At 50.2% G+C, this 17,148-nt stretch overlaps 2 protein-coding genes and 1 long non-coding RNA gene across 13 annotated transcripts in view; all 3 read right to left on the bottom strand.

Moving 5' to 3' along the window:
* The window catches only part of LOC121111076 (protein MANBAL-like), a 614,289-nt gene extending 609,538 nt beyond the window's left edge, over positions 1 to 4,751 (bottom strand). For both annotated transcript variants that reach the window (XM_040702621.2, XM_046943219.1), the window contains exon 1: positions 4,433 to 4,751. The gene's annotated coding sequence lies outside the window, so the exon portion shown is untranslated. The remainder of the gene's footprint in view (positions 1 to 4,432) is intronic.
* Positions 1 to 17,148, bottom strand: part of LOC121106444 (protein MANBAL-like) — a 176,242-nt gene that overhangs the window by 2,185 nt on the left and 156,909 nt on the right. Inside the window, exons 1-6 of one of the 10 annotated variants that reach the window (XM_046943230.1) lie at positions 5,355 to 5,456; positions 3,353 to 3,401; positions 2,922 to 3,010; positions 913 to 1,009; positions 760 to 811; positions 169 to 363 (exon numbers count right to left, since the gene is read on the bottom strand). In XM_046943230.1, the coding sequence (XP_046799186.1) occupies positions 169 to 318 (150 nt within the window). In that variant the 5' untranslated portion in view covers positions 319 to 363; positions 760 to 811; positions 913 to 1,009; ... (1 more) ...; positions 3,353 to 3,401; positions 5,355 to 5,456. Of the gene's footprint in view, positions 1 to 168; positions 364 to 482; positions 565 to 759; positions 812 to 912; positions 1,010 to 2,921; positions 3,011 to 3,352; positions 3,402 to 4,432; positions 4,752 to 5,354; positions 5,457 to 17,148 lie in introns of those variants that run through there. The other 9 variants (XM_046943226.1, XM_040702634.2, XM_040702635.2 and 6 more) reach the window with 9 other exon arrangements.
* LOC777017 overlaps positions 9,152 to 17,148 on the bottom strand; it is a 515,269-nt gene continuing 507,272 nt past the window's right edge. Inside the window, exons 9-10 of the long non-coding RNA XR_005860687.2 lie at positions 10,165 to 10,312; positions 9,152 to 9,979 (exon numbers count right to left, since the gene is read on the bottom strand). This is a non-coding gene — a long non-coding RNA (uncharacterized LOC777017). The remainder of the gene's footprint in view (positions 9,980 to 10,164; positions 10,313 to 17,148) is intronic.

Here is a 17,148-nt window from a genome sequence, read left to right on the forward strand (position 1 = left end):
AGGCTTCTTGCGTGCCATCGGGAACAGCATGCGCACAGAAGGAAGGACAGAACAAACTACAGCACTGTCACCAATGCCGGGGCACGCTGCCATAGGCAACAGCTACAAATTGTTCCCTCCCATCCTATTTTCTGTGCACGTGTATCAAAATCAGAGAGCACAACTTACTGTCTTACGGGACTGGGAAACTGGCAGGATAATGGCTAACACACAGAGAAGCTGGAAAATGGCTCCAAAGAAGAGTCCGTGGTGCAGCACAGTCTCCATCAGCGTGGGCTCAGGGATCTCCGGTGGGGAGTAATGCCGTTCAGCAGCCATAGTGCAGACAGCCTGCTGCTCTACTGTTCTCAAGGAGAGCGGCTTCTACAACAGTGAAAAAAAGAGTCACTACTTCTATTGTGCACTCTGCTGTTACTTTCTGCTGGCAAAAATTTACAGGCTAACTTTGAGAGGTATTCTGAAGATATCCTTGACCTACTGACCTAATAACAGAGAGGGACATGAAACTTGCATTTGCGTTGTCTTTTATCGCCTGCCGAAGAAAAGGGTCCTCAAACTTGAGTACTGGTACACATGGAGGTGAGGGGAAGGTGAGAAAAATAGGACAGGTGGACATAAAATAAGGGAAAAGCTTAACAGGCAAGAATAAACTTAGCCCCCAAGTTGATCACACATTCACAATGACTGTTTTATTAACACTAATAATTAACAACAATAATCTTAACAATATTCAAGTTCACGTTATACATTTTCACGTACCTTGTGTATGTATTCACGGCCGTGCTGCTGCTGTGCTGTACGACACCAACTGCTGAAATAAAGCACACAGAAAGCGGATCTGTTGCAGACAGTGCCATGAGCTGTGTTTGAACAACACCGTGTTAGCGCATGGCTACAGTAAGTTACACCTACCCTGCAATGGCCACACAGGAAGTTTGTGACAGTCACAAATTGTTCTCCTGAGTCCCAACTCAATTTCTCAGCCACTCAGGCTCTGTTCCTCGATATTCTGCAGCGGAAAAGTCACAAGGCAGAAATTCAAATAATCGGAGATGTCATCAAACATCAAACGTTCTCATGGCAGTTGTACTCATTTGTACTCAACTGCACTCATAAAGCAGGTGTGTGCTTACCAAATGAGCAGCGTTTACATCCAGTTGATAGTAGCAATCTATGCCGAACGCTAAAATACCAAGAGTAACCTATGCCTAACACTAAAATATGAACAGTAATAATTCCTAACACTAAAACTAAACACTAATATCAACAACAAAACCAGGGACGGGGACCTAACACCTACAGGGGGGAGATGGAACTAGGGGCCCGCAGAACTTGGCTCCAGAGGAGCAACAAGATGGAGGAGGAGCAGGTGGTAAGCAGTGCCACCCAGCTAACGCCGGGGGTGGGGGCTGCACAGCAGGTAAGGAGCCGAGTGCCTGGACCAGCGATGGTGGAGCTGTGGGGCCCGGCACGATGGTGTGGTGCCAGGCCAGCTGTGCCGCAGGCGGATCCACCTCCATGGGCTCAGCATCATCTGGAGGTGGATCCACTTCCACGGGCTCCACATGGTTGGTCACAGTGGTAGTCTGGGTGCAACAGTATCATACACTCTTCCTCATCCTCCGCTTGATGTTCATGGCGGGCCCCCTCCTCCTCTTTGACTCTGGGGCCCCCAGCTCCCTCTTCCCATTTAAAATAGGGCTATCCCCAGCTCTCGCTCTTTTTGTACTGGACATGGCTGTCACCAGCCCAGCACTCTCAGAGGCAGTTGCGCTGGGTGGGGCAACAGGGACCATGGTGACAGCTGTGACATGGGGAAGGATCTGCAATGGCAACTGCGCTGCTGAGAGTGGTGTTCTGCGTAGGATGAGGAGAGGGCTGGAGGACAGAGAACGGGATGGGAGGTAAAAGCTGTTCCCTGTGCTTCCCCCTCCAGCAAGCAAGAGGGCACAGAAGAGCCATCCCCGAGAAAAGGGCCCTCAACCTCCTTCACCCTCTCCCTCCTTCCACAGGGGAATCCCCTTTTGGGGCTGGTGCATGTGGCACACAACAGCATACTGAGGGATCTCCCGAGGTCAGCGCAAAGAACAGCAGGCTCCAAAGCAGACCTGACTACACCTGCTTCCTGGGAGACAGAAGCCCTGGCTTCCATGTCAGCATCTAGCACCTCTTCCTGCATCTAAGGTTTGGGGATTCAAACATTAGCCCCCCAAGAGGGCCAATGCCATCCTGGCCTGCATTAGAAATAGTGTGACCAGCAGGAGCAGGGAGGTAATCGTCCCCCTGTACTCAGCACTGGTGAGGTCGCACCTCGAGTAGTGCGTTCGGTTTTGGGCCCCTCAATACAAGAAAGACATTGAGGCCTTGGAACGTGTCCAGAGAAGGGCAACAAAACTGGTGAGGGGTCTGGAGCACAATGTCTTATGAGGAGCAGCTGAGGGAGCTGGGATTGTTCAGTCTGGAGAAGAGGAGGTTCAGAGGAGACCTCACTGCACTCTACAGCTTCCTGAAGGGAAGCTGTGAGGAGGAGGGGTTTGGCCTCTTCTCCCAGGCAACAAACAGGACCTTTGCCACAAGCTGCCCCAGAGGAGATTTAGATTAGACACAAGGAAAAACTTTTTCTCTCAGAGAGTGGTCAGGCACTGGAATGGCCTGCCCAGGGAGGTGGTGGAGTCGCCGTCCCTGGTAGTGTTCAAGAGGCATCTGGACGAGGAGCTATGAGATACGGTTTAGTAGCTTGTGGTAGCAACGGTGATGGGAGGACGGTTGGACTAGATGATCTTGCAGGCCCCTTCCAACCTTGTGATTCTATCATTACCTACACTATAATGCTCAATTGAGTTTTGAACAAAACTTTCAGAGTCTCTGAGGAAATATGTTATGGAGAACAACCCTCCTCAACAAGGCTGTTTGTTACTCACCTTGCTTATAAAGCCCTTGCACTCAACAATCCCAACATAACATCTCTAGTATTTGCCAAAGCATCTTAGCCAGCCTTGGTGGCAAAGACCTGGTAGGTAAGAATTGCAGGACACAACTTTCAGAGGACACCCAGGTACCTGGAAGGATGTCAGTCACTGCAGACCCAAAGACATCATCAAAGCAGGCAGGCATCATCAAAGCAGGCAGAAACACCATGCGCTCCGGACTGCTTCCAGTCTTAAAATCTCCCTCTCCCTCCCTCCAGTCTACTAAGGCAGCCGTTCCAATGCAACAAACAGAATCACAGAAAACTTCAGCCCAGACTCGTCCCGCTCAGTGAAATCCAGAGCAAGTACATCTTTACAAACCTTCATCCTTGCCCACTCCCCCACTCAAACAGAGCACCAAGGCATGTTGCTCCATTCCTCACCTGGGGTTTTCTCGGTACAAATTCCAATGGGAAGTCCTCTTTCAGACACCTGAAACACCAACGCACAAAACCACATCAGAAAAGGGAACGGATTTGTACTCCATGAAAACACAAAATCCCCTCCTCACAGCCCACAAGTCACCCTTCTTTTTCCCACTTTACTTCTGTTTCAGGCACGACCAATCCCAGCCACGTGACCAGCACTGACAGCTCTCACGTAGGCTGCCAAGCAGCAGCCATGGCCACTTTCACCACCTGCCTCTGCCACAAGCTCACAGATGGCACAGCACACCGCGCCTGCATTCTGCACGAGCGCCACTCCTTCTGCTCATATGACTCAACTAAAGCAACAAAAAATGTCCCCACTCGAAAAAGGCTCCCAAACCTGCTTCAGTTCACAGCCTAAACTTTAGGCAAACCAGCTGGCTGCAGTTCAGCATTACAAGGACCAAAGCACACCAGGGAGTCACGGCTTGGCATCAGGCACAACCGCCCTCTGCCCTTACTTGAAGGCAGCATCCCTAGCCTGTATTCACAGCTTTACACTTGCACATCCTTCCCTGAGAGGAAGCTGCCCCCGTGCCCAGCAGCACTTGCTGGCACTGTAGATATTGCCTCTGAAGGACAGCACCTCACATGCTGACTCCGACTATTTCTTAACTGTGCCATGTCACTATCAGGATTTTACAGTGAGTGAGCTACCGGCAAACAACAGGATACCTTCCTGCTGCACAGCACAGCACAGCCCAGCCAGAGCCGCACCACAGAATCGAAGGGGGGAGGGGGGGGGGGGGGGGGGGGGGGGGGCGGGGCGCTCAGGCTCTGCCTCGAGGCTTTGCCGGGTAACACCACATGTGGCGAGACGATGCTGTCGCCATCCTTGCTGCAAGATCAGGCCCCGCCACCCACAGCTTCGTGCTGTCGCGCTCCGGGCCTTCAGCAAAACTCCACAGAGCGAGGCCAAAAGCAAAACCTCCCCTCCAGACGTAGCCCTGCGCTTCCCGACAGCATCTCCAAGGCCCGCCACGATGGAAAGAACACAACGAGAGCAAGCGAGACGCCAGCTTCCCCTCCACGTACCAACGAAGAGCGACAAAGCACGAGAGTTCCCACCACACGACGGAGCACGGGGCTGCCACCGCCCTGCCCAAGGCAGCAGCGGCGCCGCCTGGGAGCCGCCCCGCTCGCCCCGGCCTGCGCTCCGGCACCCACAGCTCTCGCGAGGCCACGCAGCCCGCCTGCGAGCCGGGACCTGCCTCTCGGTGACCGGCAGCACCGCGAGCTCCTCTCCCGAGAGCCCCTCGACGCCCCCGGACTGAAGCCCGACCCCGTTCCCGGGACAGAACCCGCCCCGCCCGGCCCCGCTCACCACCCTCCCGCCGCCATGCCGCGCTGCCCCGGAAGTGCTCTCCGCCGGCAGGAAGCACTTCCTGTCCCGCCCCTAGCAACCGCTTGCGGCGTCACGTTGCTAAGGGCGGCCTAGGAGCGGTCCGGGGCCTGGGAGGGGGGCGGGGGGGTGTCAGGCTGCCGGATTCCTCTCCTCTCGGATGGCTCCGGAGGCATGGAACGTCCCTTTCCTCTTTCCCCTCTCCCCTCTCCCCTCTCCTCTCCTGCCCCCCTTTTGGTTGCTTGATCTGCCAAATTATTTCTCCATTCTTGTGCAGTGTTACCTTTCTGATGACTTCTCCAGTGTATTATTGCAGTTTCTCATGCTTTCTCTTTTTAGACACTTCTAACAACTTCAGAATCTCAGGAGTGTGCCTGATTCCTTTCCCTCGAGTTGTTAACAGCCCTGTTCCTTTCCACGTAGCCCCACGAGTGTGTACAACACCAAAAGCATGCTCAGAATCAGACCAGATATTAGCTCTTTTGCCTTTAGCCAGCTTAAGGGCTCTCATCAGAGCAGTAATTTCTGCCTTCTGTGCTGATGCCCCAGCTAGCAAAGGCTGTGCTTCTATTATGTCCTGATAAGTGGTAACAGCATATCCGACTTTGAGCTGACCTTGTTGTACAAAGCTGTTCCCATCCACGAACCGGGTCACTTCTGTGTCCTTCAAGGGCTGGTCCCTTAGGCCCAGGCAGCTGGAGTGCACTTCAGTTGTCTGGAGACAATCATGCGCTATGGGTTCGGTTGTATTTCCCCTGAGGAAGGAAGCTGGATTTACAGTGTTAGCTGTCATAATAACTACATCATCCTGTTCGACCAGGATTGCCCGATATCCTAGGAATCGGGAGGTGCCCTTTTTGTTCTAAAACTGTGGTAACCGTATGTGATACAAGCACAGTTATTCTTTGACCCACGGTAAATTTTCATGCTTCCTGTATATTTAGGATTACTGCTGCTACTGCTCTCAAGCAGGCAGGCCAGCCCATGCTTACCTCATCCAGCTGCTTAGAGAAGTGAGCGACTGCCCTTCTGTATGGCGCCAGTTCCTGCACCAGGACGCTCATAGCTATTCCTTGTTTTTCATGTGAAAATAAAATAAGTGCATTGGTCACATCTGGGAGTCCCAGGGCAAGGGTCTCCATCAATCTCTGCTTTAGTTCCCAGAATGCTCTCTCAGCTTCTCCACTCCAAGTTAATTTTGCTGGATTTTTCCTCAGCAGACGATATAATGGTTCTACTAATAGTCCGTAATTATGAATCCATAATCAGCACCATTCTGTCACTCCTAAGTCCACAAGTCCTTTGCCGTAATGGGCTTGAGAGTTCTACATATTGCTTCATGCTGTCCTTCTGACAATATGTAACCTAAGTAGGTTACTTGGGTCTGCACTATTGGGACCTGCTGCTGTGATAATCTGTATCCACTTAGCCCCAGGGCATTGAGCAGCCTTACTGTCCATTGATAGCATTCCTCTTTGGTCTCCGTTGCAACCAGGACATCATCTACATACATACACTCCTCCAGTTCCTTGGCTAGCTGATTTCCAAAAAAGCTGGGGCTGTTCTTAAAACCCTGGGGTAACACTGTCTAGGTTAACTGAGTTTTTCTTCCTGAATCCGGGTTTTCCCACTCAAATGCAAACAATTTTTGACGTTCTGCAGCCAAAGGGAGGCAGAAAAAGGCATCTTTCAGACCTAACACTGTATAGTATTTCCATTCTTGGCCTGAGTCTAGTTAACAGTGTATAGGGGTTTGCAGCTACTGGGTGTAAATCTTCCACAATCTTATCTATGGCTCTTAGATCCTGAACTTTAGCCTTTCCAAAACAAAATGGAGGACAAAATCCTCCAGCTGCCCTTGCAGGGTTCAGGCACTCGTTTGAGCCTGGACGTGAGTCCTAGCCCTTTTCAGAATTAATTGTTCTTCTGTCTCTGTGACCTCACCCAGCACCGCGTCTGTACCCGCCCACTCAGGATGCTGCTTTTAGTGTCGTTTCAAATCTTTTAGCGACCCTGAGCGGATCGCTCCTATACTCCTGAACTACACATTTCCAGTTGTCTAAACCACCTGTTGTAAGTGGTATCTTAATTCCAATGGGTCCCCTAGAACCCACTGCTTGCCTGAGAGGAGTCTGCGTAGTCGTTCCTACTTTGCTACGAGCACGGGCTGGGATCGGCAAAAAGCCCCTCACTGCCCGTTCATTTCCTTTTCCTCCTTCCTGGCTTTCTGCTCTTACAATGTCACCTTCTTTGTTTCCCTGCTCTCTTTCCTTCTCATAACGGGGAACATAATCCTCCAGCCTTTCCCGTGTTTCTCTAACTTTTAAACATCTTTCTCCAAGTGCTACATGCTGAGTAACATCCTCTCAGTCTTTCACCCTTTCCTCTCTTTTCCTTCTCTAAGGCTAATACTAAAGAATCTTGTGGAGCCAGATTAATCCCACATTCCTTTTGCCATTCTGGATGATTTCTAGGAGTAAAAAACATATCCGCATATGCTACTTCATCCCATTTACTTTCCCTTCTTAGAAACAACATTAACCAAAGGAGTATTTTATAATTTCACGTTCCATTAAGGACCCAGCTTTTCCCTCCCTCTAATTTAAACAACGGCCACCACTGATAACAATATTTAATAAGAGTTTTCCTCTTCCAATGTTCACCCTGGCTCATCAGCAACGTCCTTCCAGTGAGCCAAGATACAACCCAGGGGGGTCTTTCTCGGTATCTCTTTTGACACCCTTTGCCCCATAACAGTTGCTTATCCTAGCTGGTCTTAGGTATCAGGTGAAAATCCCTTGTCTTTTGCTGGGTAATGGAGTCCACCTACTTCCCCAGGGCATGGGAACACCAAATTACCTGGACAAGATTTGTAACCGATGTCCCCCATCAAAATGGGGGGACCTTTACAAAAATTCTGTTTGCTGGCTAATGGACTCCACCTGTTCTTGGGCTTCCCTGTGTACATCTCCTGTCCTCCAGCTACAGTCCACTCAAGTTATGTAAAAAGACTTCTTTTCACAATATAGAAAAGCTGTTTTCATGATTCACAACCCTGCCTGTAGGCCAGGTGGGAGGAAGTAAGAAATAAGTAGGGAGGTGGATGGAAGAAATGCAAGTTGACTTCTGCTTACAATTTGCGTCTACCTGAGTGTGGAGCAAATACAACAGGCCACCCCACTTGGGCCGTGATTCGTGTACACATGTCCCAGGCTGCCAGGAGATCATTGTCTCCAGGTTTGTTCCTGGGCTATGGGGCACAAAGCAGGAGTCAGATACAACAAGGGCATCCCCTAATGTTCCAATTCATTGCTCCTTGCTACCCAGAGGCAAGCAGGGGCAAGGGAAGAGGAGGAGTACCTCCATGTACTGGTTCTCCGCCTTTTGTCTGAGGAGAAGAAGTGCACTGAGAGGCCTGAGAGAAGGGGGAGAGTGTGGGGAGCGGGAGTTGCACCGCCACACTTGACAGAGGCACTCCAGGCTTTAGGTAACGACTGTCCAAGAAATCAGAACACCAAGCCTTCCTTCCAAATGAGCCCAGCATGGAGTTTTACCAAGCAGAGAGGAAGGAAGAAGCATGAAACGTAAGCCTTGCAGATGGGCATCCTTCTGTGACAGAAGTTCTTAGTCCTCTTAATAGTGAAGGGAGTGATGTGTGGAATCAAACTCATAACTCACGTAAGGTCATAAACCAGGTATGCTCATTATGGCACCAGATGCAAGGGGGATATCTCCTCCTACCTCTCACACCGAGAAAAGCAATGGTTACGTATTTAAAGACATTGCATACATATATTCATTACATTCCATGAAGATGGGCTGGAATTCTGAGAAATTATTAACATATTGTCCCACCCTCTTGAGCACGTGTCCTAAAAACATGGTGGGGGTCTCTGGTAGTCATTGAATGAGGGCTAGTAGTCTACCTCGCTGTGAACTTGCAGCCTTTTCAGGGGGAGTAGCCCCAACCAGCTTGTACTGGCATTGTGTTTTGCTGGGGCATCTGTTTTACTGTTCCATCTTCAACAACAGGAGTCTATTCTTCTTTCTTAGTGTTGTTTGGCAGCAAGTTTCCATGGACTCTACATTCTTTTCCTGAGCTTACATGTCCACAAGCATCTTGTCCTTCAGCATGAATCCACTCCAACTATGTGAAAGGGCTGTTTTCACAATATGGAAAGGCTGCTCTCATGATTCAGGAGGCAGCTGGAGCTGGGGAACGGATGCAGGGCACGTTAACTCCGACCAGCAAGGAAATTAGGAGAACGGAATGCAGACACTGCCAACTTCTACCAGTTCAAATCTGCTTCAAGACTCACTTGCAAAGTCTCAGCTAGAAAAAGTATCAAGTCAATGTATCCAAGAAAAAGAACAGTGTTGGGTTTTTTGTTTGTTTTTATTGGTTTTTTTTTTTGTTCATTTTTTTTTTTGTTTTTAATATATAATAAGACTATGCAGTTACACTGTCAGTCACCACAGAGCTCCTGAAGGAGCTCATCCACATCCTGCTCACACTCCACTTGAACATCTAGTGGAGCAGGGGGTAGTCTTGCAGACTGAATCAGTGCAGGAATTTTTACAGGATGTTGCTGCGTTATGGAATCTCTGCATCCACTTAATCATCAGTGTCCAGCAGGAGATCACAAAGCTCTAGAGGCATCGTTGTATCCAGTTCATCATCGGAAACTTCCACAACCACATTGGAAGGGACCAGTCCTCTTGTGCCATCTGTCAGCTCTCCCAGAAACCAGCCATCCTCATCCACATCTCCAAAGACAATAAACAATACTGTCCAGCAGTCAGAGGAAGCTCACTTTCTGGGTTCTCACTACGACCCTCAAAAGGACTGTAGCTATGGTGAGCTAAGAATCTTGGAATTATTGCTGATACTTGTCCTGGAGAATGCAGGGTGAAGGACAAAGGCTCTGCTGCTGATTCTCCGCTCTCAGCTTCAGGGCTGTCCTCTGACAGAAAGCAGCACTCAGGACTGTTCCCGTGGACTTCTTTTTTTGGCTTTGAGTTCACGCTCCAGGTCTTCCAGATGACTTTGAAGACCTTTGGTATCTTGGATGGTAGAATGGAATGGACTGGAACTATTGTTGAGATTCTGGTTTGGTTGGGCAGGAGTCTCTCTTGTTGCCTCTCCCAGCTCCGTTCTGCCCTCATCTCCAGCTGGAACACTCTCTCAGTTGGTATCAGGAAGAGCTCGTTCTGCTGCTCTTTCTTCTCTCTTGCACACTCTGTGAGAATGAGTTTCAGAAAGCACTACTCACTGACAGGAAATAAGGGGAAACTTGAAAGACTTTGCAACGTAAGTCCTGGCAGTGTACTGCCAGCAACTGATTTGGCCGTCCAGGATCCTGGCACCACACATGCCTCCTTGCCAAATGCAGCAATAAAGTGTTTTGGGGAAAAGCCAACTCACAGGTATTTTTTGCACATCCATAACGCAGCACCACAGGCCAACAACAGTGCAGACAGCAGCACAGCTGAGAACAGTACCATCGCTGCGATGCGGCGCTTTCGCACAGATTTGTGAACAGCAGCCTTTGTGCTTTTCCCAGCATTCATCCCTGGAAGAAATGAGACAGTGTCCCACGTTACCTTCACCTGCACTACAGACAATCTCTCGGTGTGCTTTATGGACCCAGGAGATTTTCATCAGTGGGTACCTCTGTCTCTGGTGTCTAAGCACCAGACGACAAAAAGGATTGCTTCCACTTCTCGTTGGGTAGGGTGAGGCTGCACCAGCACTGCCCACGTATTCCTCTGGGCTGAGGGCTGGGGCTCTGCCCTGGGGTCTGGGCTTTGTCTGCGGGGAGCACTGCAGAGCAGAAGCCCTCACACTTTCCCCCAGCGCACGCGTCCTGAGCTCTCCCACAGGACACCCCTCAGGCTGAAGGTCAGCCTCGAGCCAGCACAGGGCACAGCCGGAGCCAGCCCAGGGGAAAAATACTCCTGCAGGCTCCTACCACACAGGACCCCGCTCATCCAAAAGGGCAAAGCTCACAACTCTCTGGGAACTGGGAGCAGTGGGAGGTGAGCAGCGTCACAGAGGTCTGCATGCATCTTCTCCGGCACTGCTGCTGGAACAACTCACCAAACCCCACTGAGGTCAGCCATTTTCAGAGAGCCACCCCTGGCTTCTTTTACATGTGCTCTGTGCTCATACGCTCAGGTTTGGCTGCTGACCTGGGGTGCAAGAGCAGGCAGGAAGAGCCTGCAGGCACACACTGACTCTGGTTAGTGACATCTGGATGACCACAGGACAGAAATTACCTGGCATGCCAGTCGTTGGCTGCTATCTGCGTTCCTCTGTCCCAGACTGGCAGCGTGGGATGGCTGCCTTCCTGCAGCGCGTCCTGTGCAGTTTGTTGGTCAGTCCCTTTAGAAAGAAAGAGGACAGTAGGATTGGATGTGATGTGTTCTCATCAGGAACTGAGCTACTCCTATCCTGAGCTCAGGCAAAGTCTGCTGGTCCCAGCCCCCCAAAGCCACTGCGACCCCCTCCGCTGCCCAAGGGCATTTGGGCCCTCCCAGGAATTGGAGGGTGCCGAAATCCTCTCACGCCTCCGGAGGAATCAGCTCCTATGCAGGGCCCTCACGCACTGTGCTGTGAGCATCACCAACCATCGTGTTCCACCCATCACAGCCAGGCAGATGCAGGCTGAAATTCAAGCTCCAGCAGAAACATCTCCAGAATCAGCATCTCCACCTCGTTTCCAGGATTAGCAAAGACAGCCAGCCCTGCTTGGGATGCTCCTCCTGCCTTGAACTTGCTCAGCAGCAGAGAGGGCTTTGTATGAACAGAAGCACAGCACTCGCCACTTGCTGCCACCGGGCTGCCAATGTCTGCACAAAGCAGCTCTGACAAGTTATGGTCATGCTGGGGGAGCAGCTGTCTCTGGGTCTTGGCTGGATGCAGAAGTGGCAGCAGACCATCTCTGGTGCTTGACAGTGCCTGCAAGGTGTTACATGGAACACCACCACAGCACGGCTCTGAGAGATCCCTTCCTGCTGTGCAGGCTACAGCTTATCCACACATGCATATCAGACCTCAGCTTCCCAAGTCTCAGTGAACACACTGAAGTATACTCACCACGCGCTGCATTCTCCATTTCCTTCAGCAGGTCATTTAGGAGATGGGATGAGCCCTGGGAGTATTCTACTCTTTTGGATTCATCCTTTCCTTCTTCTGGACCTAGACAGAATGTATGAAGTTAAATATCATGTGCAGGAAGTTTTGAAGGACCAGTGGTGAGTCAGCGGAGTCAGTAAAGACAAACTACTCCTGCTGGGATTCCAGCAGGGCTCCAGTGCAGGAGGAAACCAAGGATCAGGCCAGGCCTTCCCTGGGGGCACTTCTGCAACCAAAGACCCATGAAAAGTTTCAGTCATACTCTACAGCATCACTGAATAGTGGAGCATACGGGAGATCGTGCCATGAAATGGCACTGAAATGGGCAATGAAAGCTCTCTAAGGAATTACAAAGTCATGACATACCCATGTGATCTGCTGGAGATTCAGTCCCAGAACCTAGAGGGGAACCTGGATCACCTCCTCCAGTCACATCTGCAAAGAAATGCAGGACAGAGCAACTCCCATTAAACATCCTTCCAGTCAGAATGACACAAGATGCAATTTAAGCTGGGGGATTCCTTCACGACACTGTTCTCTCCCTTCCACACAGGAGCACCTTGGAAACAGTTCCTGGGTGCCTGCCGGGGCACCACCATCATACAGAACTAACCCCGTGTGGAACTGCCCAGAGCTGGAGCTCACCCCAGCTCTAAACTCAACTGCATTAAACCTAGGCTTTGGTGAGCCACTGCCTGGAGGCACAGCTGTAATCAAGGACAGAGGAGAAACATTCCTAATAACTTCCTGTTTAGTGTTATGCAAAGGTCATTGTTTCTTGTCAATTTCCCACTCTGATTGGTTCACACCAGATATCATTGTGCCTTGTTTGGCCGTTTCCACATTCTTTTCTCATCCTTCTTCTTCTCCTGTTTTCTCTGCATCAAGGTCAGCACGATAGCACTGTCTCTCTATGCTTAGGGAGAGGCCTGTCCCGTACATCCCGTAGCCCTGCAAGACGCCTACTACAACATCTCCCCCTCCCTAAGCTGAATGCTGCTTACACACATGCCTCACCCGTACATCGCGAAACAGCGCAAAATCCCCTAATCCTAAATATATTTCAGCACAGTATTCCTACTACTTTTCTACTACAATTCTTAAGCAGTCACCAGAGCAACAGGGAATACTTTCCCATGCTCGGCCAAGCCTTGCCCCGATACAGCATGAACGCAACAACCTAAACCCCTCTATAATTTTTCATGCAATCTATGATATTCAATTCGATAGTCAACGGTCTTGTCCATCATTCGCTGAAGGCAGTTCTACAAGCATCCTACAAAGCGTGGAAGACAGATTAGAATACATACAGAAACTGCAAGCCCTATAGCGAAAACCTTAAGCAATTGCTTTAACCATGAACCCGTTCCCCCAAACAGTCTATTCAGCCAGCTCCCAAAGGGATCACGCTCTCCTTTAATCTTCTGCATATGCTCTTGCGTCCATTGTAGTTGTTTGCGACACGCTGTAATTGCCAGGGACACCATAAACATCAGCAACATCGGAAGTGTCAGCGTTGCAGGTGTAGTGCTCCTCTTGATGAGTGGTTCTTGATCCCATCATCTGTCCCTCAGTTGTTCTGGAGTTGGCTTCGGTTTGCCAACGAAGAATTTCTGTAGAAATCTCGCACCTAGACTCAGTTTTTGCAGATATGTTACTTATATCTGGTATTACTTTTCGTGATGGTACCCACAGAATTTTTCCCAGATTCATGATGTTTAACTGCCGCATACCCGACAACGGATACCCTTTAGCAAGCCCTTCCTGCGATCAGGAGGCCCTGACTGACCTCCCCCAGAGGGGCACTGTGCTCTAACATGGCCATAGTGGCCGCATCAGAAACACAGCCCTTGCTGCTGCAGCGATCTTTGCTGTCGCGGGCCAACAGCTACAACAATACCTGTGGCTAGCCCTTCATTAGTTAAATGAGCCACCTTGAGCTTATCTAAGACATACTGAACAATTTCTCCCGGGATATTAAGCGTACTCGGGCCAGCTCGCAGCAATGCCTTAACATTGTGAGGCGATTTCTGTTGCAGACAGTCAATGATCACTGGCTCTTGAGCCGGTTCCAGGAGATCAGACCCCTCTGCAGCAGCTAAAAGCCTGTCTGCAAAGCTTTGAAAGGATTAATTCGGGCCCTGGGTAATATCTGTGCACGGAGCAGGTGGTTCGGCCTTATGCACAAGTTTATTAAACACTTCCACCATTGCATCTGTGGCTGCTATTAGCTCCCCTGGCCTTAGTTTCACTGACTGGCCCTGGGGCGAAGCCACTCCCACGGCCCTCCCTGAAAGCTGCTGTATGCCGGTCCCACACCGGGAGTGGCCCAGGCCGACCCCTGCCCCCCCGGCACGCCCCCCCAACTCGGCCCTCCCGTCCGTCTCCCATAACGTATATTGAACCAGCCTGTGCACCATACGCATTAGGTTTGTGATGTCACGGGGGAGGAGAGGCCCCAGTGCAGCCAAAGTTTGTAGTGCATTTAATGTCAGAGGCGATTTCAAGCCTCTTTTATCCATAAATTCCACCAGGCGCGCAACACCCCCTGGGTCAGGCGGCACCTGTTCGGGACCACGATCACTCACGATCACCGGGATTGCCTCTGGAACTATACCCTTCCCCTCAGCCTCCGATCTAATCCGATTCCAGTCTGTCATTTGACCCTTCCCCCTGCACTCAAAGCCAGTCCCTTCTTTCTCCTCTACACTATCACTCGCACTACCGCCTCTGGGAGTGACCAGAGATGGTAGGCTATGCCCCCTGTCTGCATTGGACGGACCTTTTGTCTGGTCCCTCCCCTTGTGGGCAGTAAGTTGATCCTCCTTGTGTAGATCACAGCTTCCTCCGCCCCCTTGAGTCAGGTAACACGGACGTAATTCTGATAAAGGATACAACGTTCCGCCTGAGGGGTCCGGATACGGGGGAGGGGGACGAGACAACGGACATCCACTCTCTTGTTGTTTGTCTTCTTTTGAACTGAGCGTGGTTGGCTCAGCCGGCGCCATCTTGCCAACGGTCATTGGCGGCTCCGTCTCCTCTCAGCCCCTGCAAGAAACTGCTCCCGAGCCCCCATCGGACCCCACTGGGTCCGGTGTCTCACCTCCACCGCCAAGATCCAAAAGGTATCGAGCCTCCACCAATACCTTTCCCTCTACTCTGGCTGCTTTCAACGCCCCCAGTATCAGATCCCAAGTTTTTAACTCCGACCCGCCCTCCTGAGCACTCATAATATGTTGTGCGAACTCAGAGGTGAGATCATCCCACCTCCGGTGATCAAGGATCTCGTGGGGGGTTTAACCTCCCTCTCCCGCTCTAACATAGAAATAACTGCGTGGATATCCTTCTTAGAAGGAGCATACTTGCCAAAGTAATCTTCACAACACTGAAGCAATACCTTAAGAACATGTTCCATAGTCAGCCCCTCGCCGTCACCACGAAGTCACACTCGACACTGCCGTCCACACGGGTCCTCCGTGGGCATCCCGTCGTCCCCCCAGACCCCACCGCAACACAGGTTCTACTTGCTGGCCGGCACTATCGTCGTCGCCACGATCTTCTGCGGGGCGTCACCCCAATCGTCTTCTGCAGGCTCCCCTCTCTTCAGGGTACTCGGGCTGGGCGTCACCCCAAATCTCATGCTATGGCGTCACCCCACAGCTCGCAGCCGCGCAGACGGCATCAAAACACAGTCTGCCTCCTCACACGGGGCACCATTTGTTGCTTTCTGCAACGATGATGTTAGTCACCTGTGTTAGGCCTCTGCGCTCACTGACCAATAGCCTGATCAGGGCCAAATGACTGCAGACACACACCAATATGATGAGCAGCAAAATGGCCTTTATTCACTACTAAACACAGCTTATATACATTTTTACCTACATAACTGTGCTGTCATATCCCACTCTGATTGGTTCACACCAGATAACATTGTGCCTTATTTGGCCATTTCCACATTCTTTTCTCATCCTTCTTCTTCTCCTGTTTTCCCTGCATCAAGGTCAGCATGATAGCACTGTCTCTGTATGCTTAGGGAGAGGCCTGTCCCGTACATCCCGTAGCCCCGCAAGACGCCTACTGCAACGGGTCATATTCATATTTCCTTTGTCTAGAGGACACTCTACTTTGCTTGATAGTATTTGATGAATACAGCACTTAACGTTCATTACGTGGTGAAGACAAGAAAGTTGAAAACAGCTCAGAGAAATGCAGAATGATTGCCTTATAATGCCCACAGCTACGTCACTGGAATAAAATGGGTGGTGATGTTCAGCTATTGCCCCCGATCATCAGAAAAGAATGGTGCCATTGGAAATATCTGCACCAGAAAAAAACTCTTAACAAATTAAGGGACTACTTTGAAGAAAACAACAACAACAAAATAAGAATGTATATCAGGGAAAAAAAAAAAACAAACAAACATGTTAAACTGTGTGTCATTGGATTTGCTAATGTGGGTGCTCAGCTTACAGGTGAGAGATGATAGTACAAAAATGGGTAGTACAATTTTGTCTGTCTGCTTTACCTATGGTGATGATGGTGTGCACGAATGTGAGCTTTTCAGCTGCATTTAGAAACCTGGAGGACTTCCTATTAGGTCTGCTCTGTTAGTGCCTCCTTCTTTAGTGTGTTGGACTGTAATGTTGGAAGTGGATGTTGGTGGTAGATTTTGAACCTTCCTGTCAGTGCCCCATGACTTCTGTTGCTGTCTGCAGTCTGACAGAATGGTGCCTGATATGGGAGCGTGGATGAGGCACAGGTGTGTCACTGAACAATGTCACAGCACTGACAATGTCATTACAGGGAGCCGAAAGTTGTTTCATACCACATGGACTGAGTAGACATGAAACTGAAGCTTCACCACCGCCAGAGTATCACCACATGTAGAACACATTTAAAAATACTAGGTAAAAGGAATGAATATTTTACTAGGAGTAATCCAGCAGACTGCTTAGGATAGCAGGAATTTCTGATGTTAAGGTCGATGTTTAGTCAGTCAGTTGAGATTTCTTGACTTGGATTTGTGCATTGGGTTGGCCACGTGGTGAATAATAAGTAAGCTTACTGCAGGAAGGCAATATTGACATGCAGGCTCAAATGTAAAATGTTGGTTTCTAGTTCAGTGTGAGCATGCTCTGAGTACTTGACCTGAGACTCTGTCATGGTGGGCAAGGGTATGATTTTCAGTCAGCCTCAGCTTCTGTCTTTCAAATTGTGACCTGAAATTTGCTGACCCTGTCAGAAGTGCCAGTTGTTTGTTTCTGTTGCTCT

Source organism: Gallus gallus, chromosome 6, assembly GCF_016699485.2.
Source record: "Gallus gallus isolate bGalGal1 chromosome 6, bGalGal1.mat.broiler.GRCg7b, whole genome shotgun sequence".
In the NCBI taxonomy this organism is placed as follows: domain Eukaryota; kingdom Metazoa; phylum Chordata; class Aves; order Galliformes; family Phasianidae; genus Gallus; species Gallus gallus.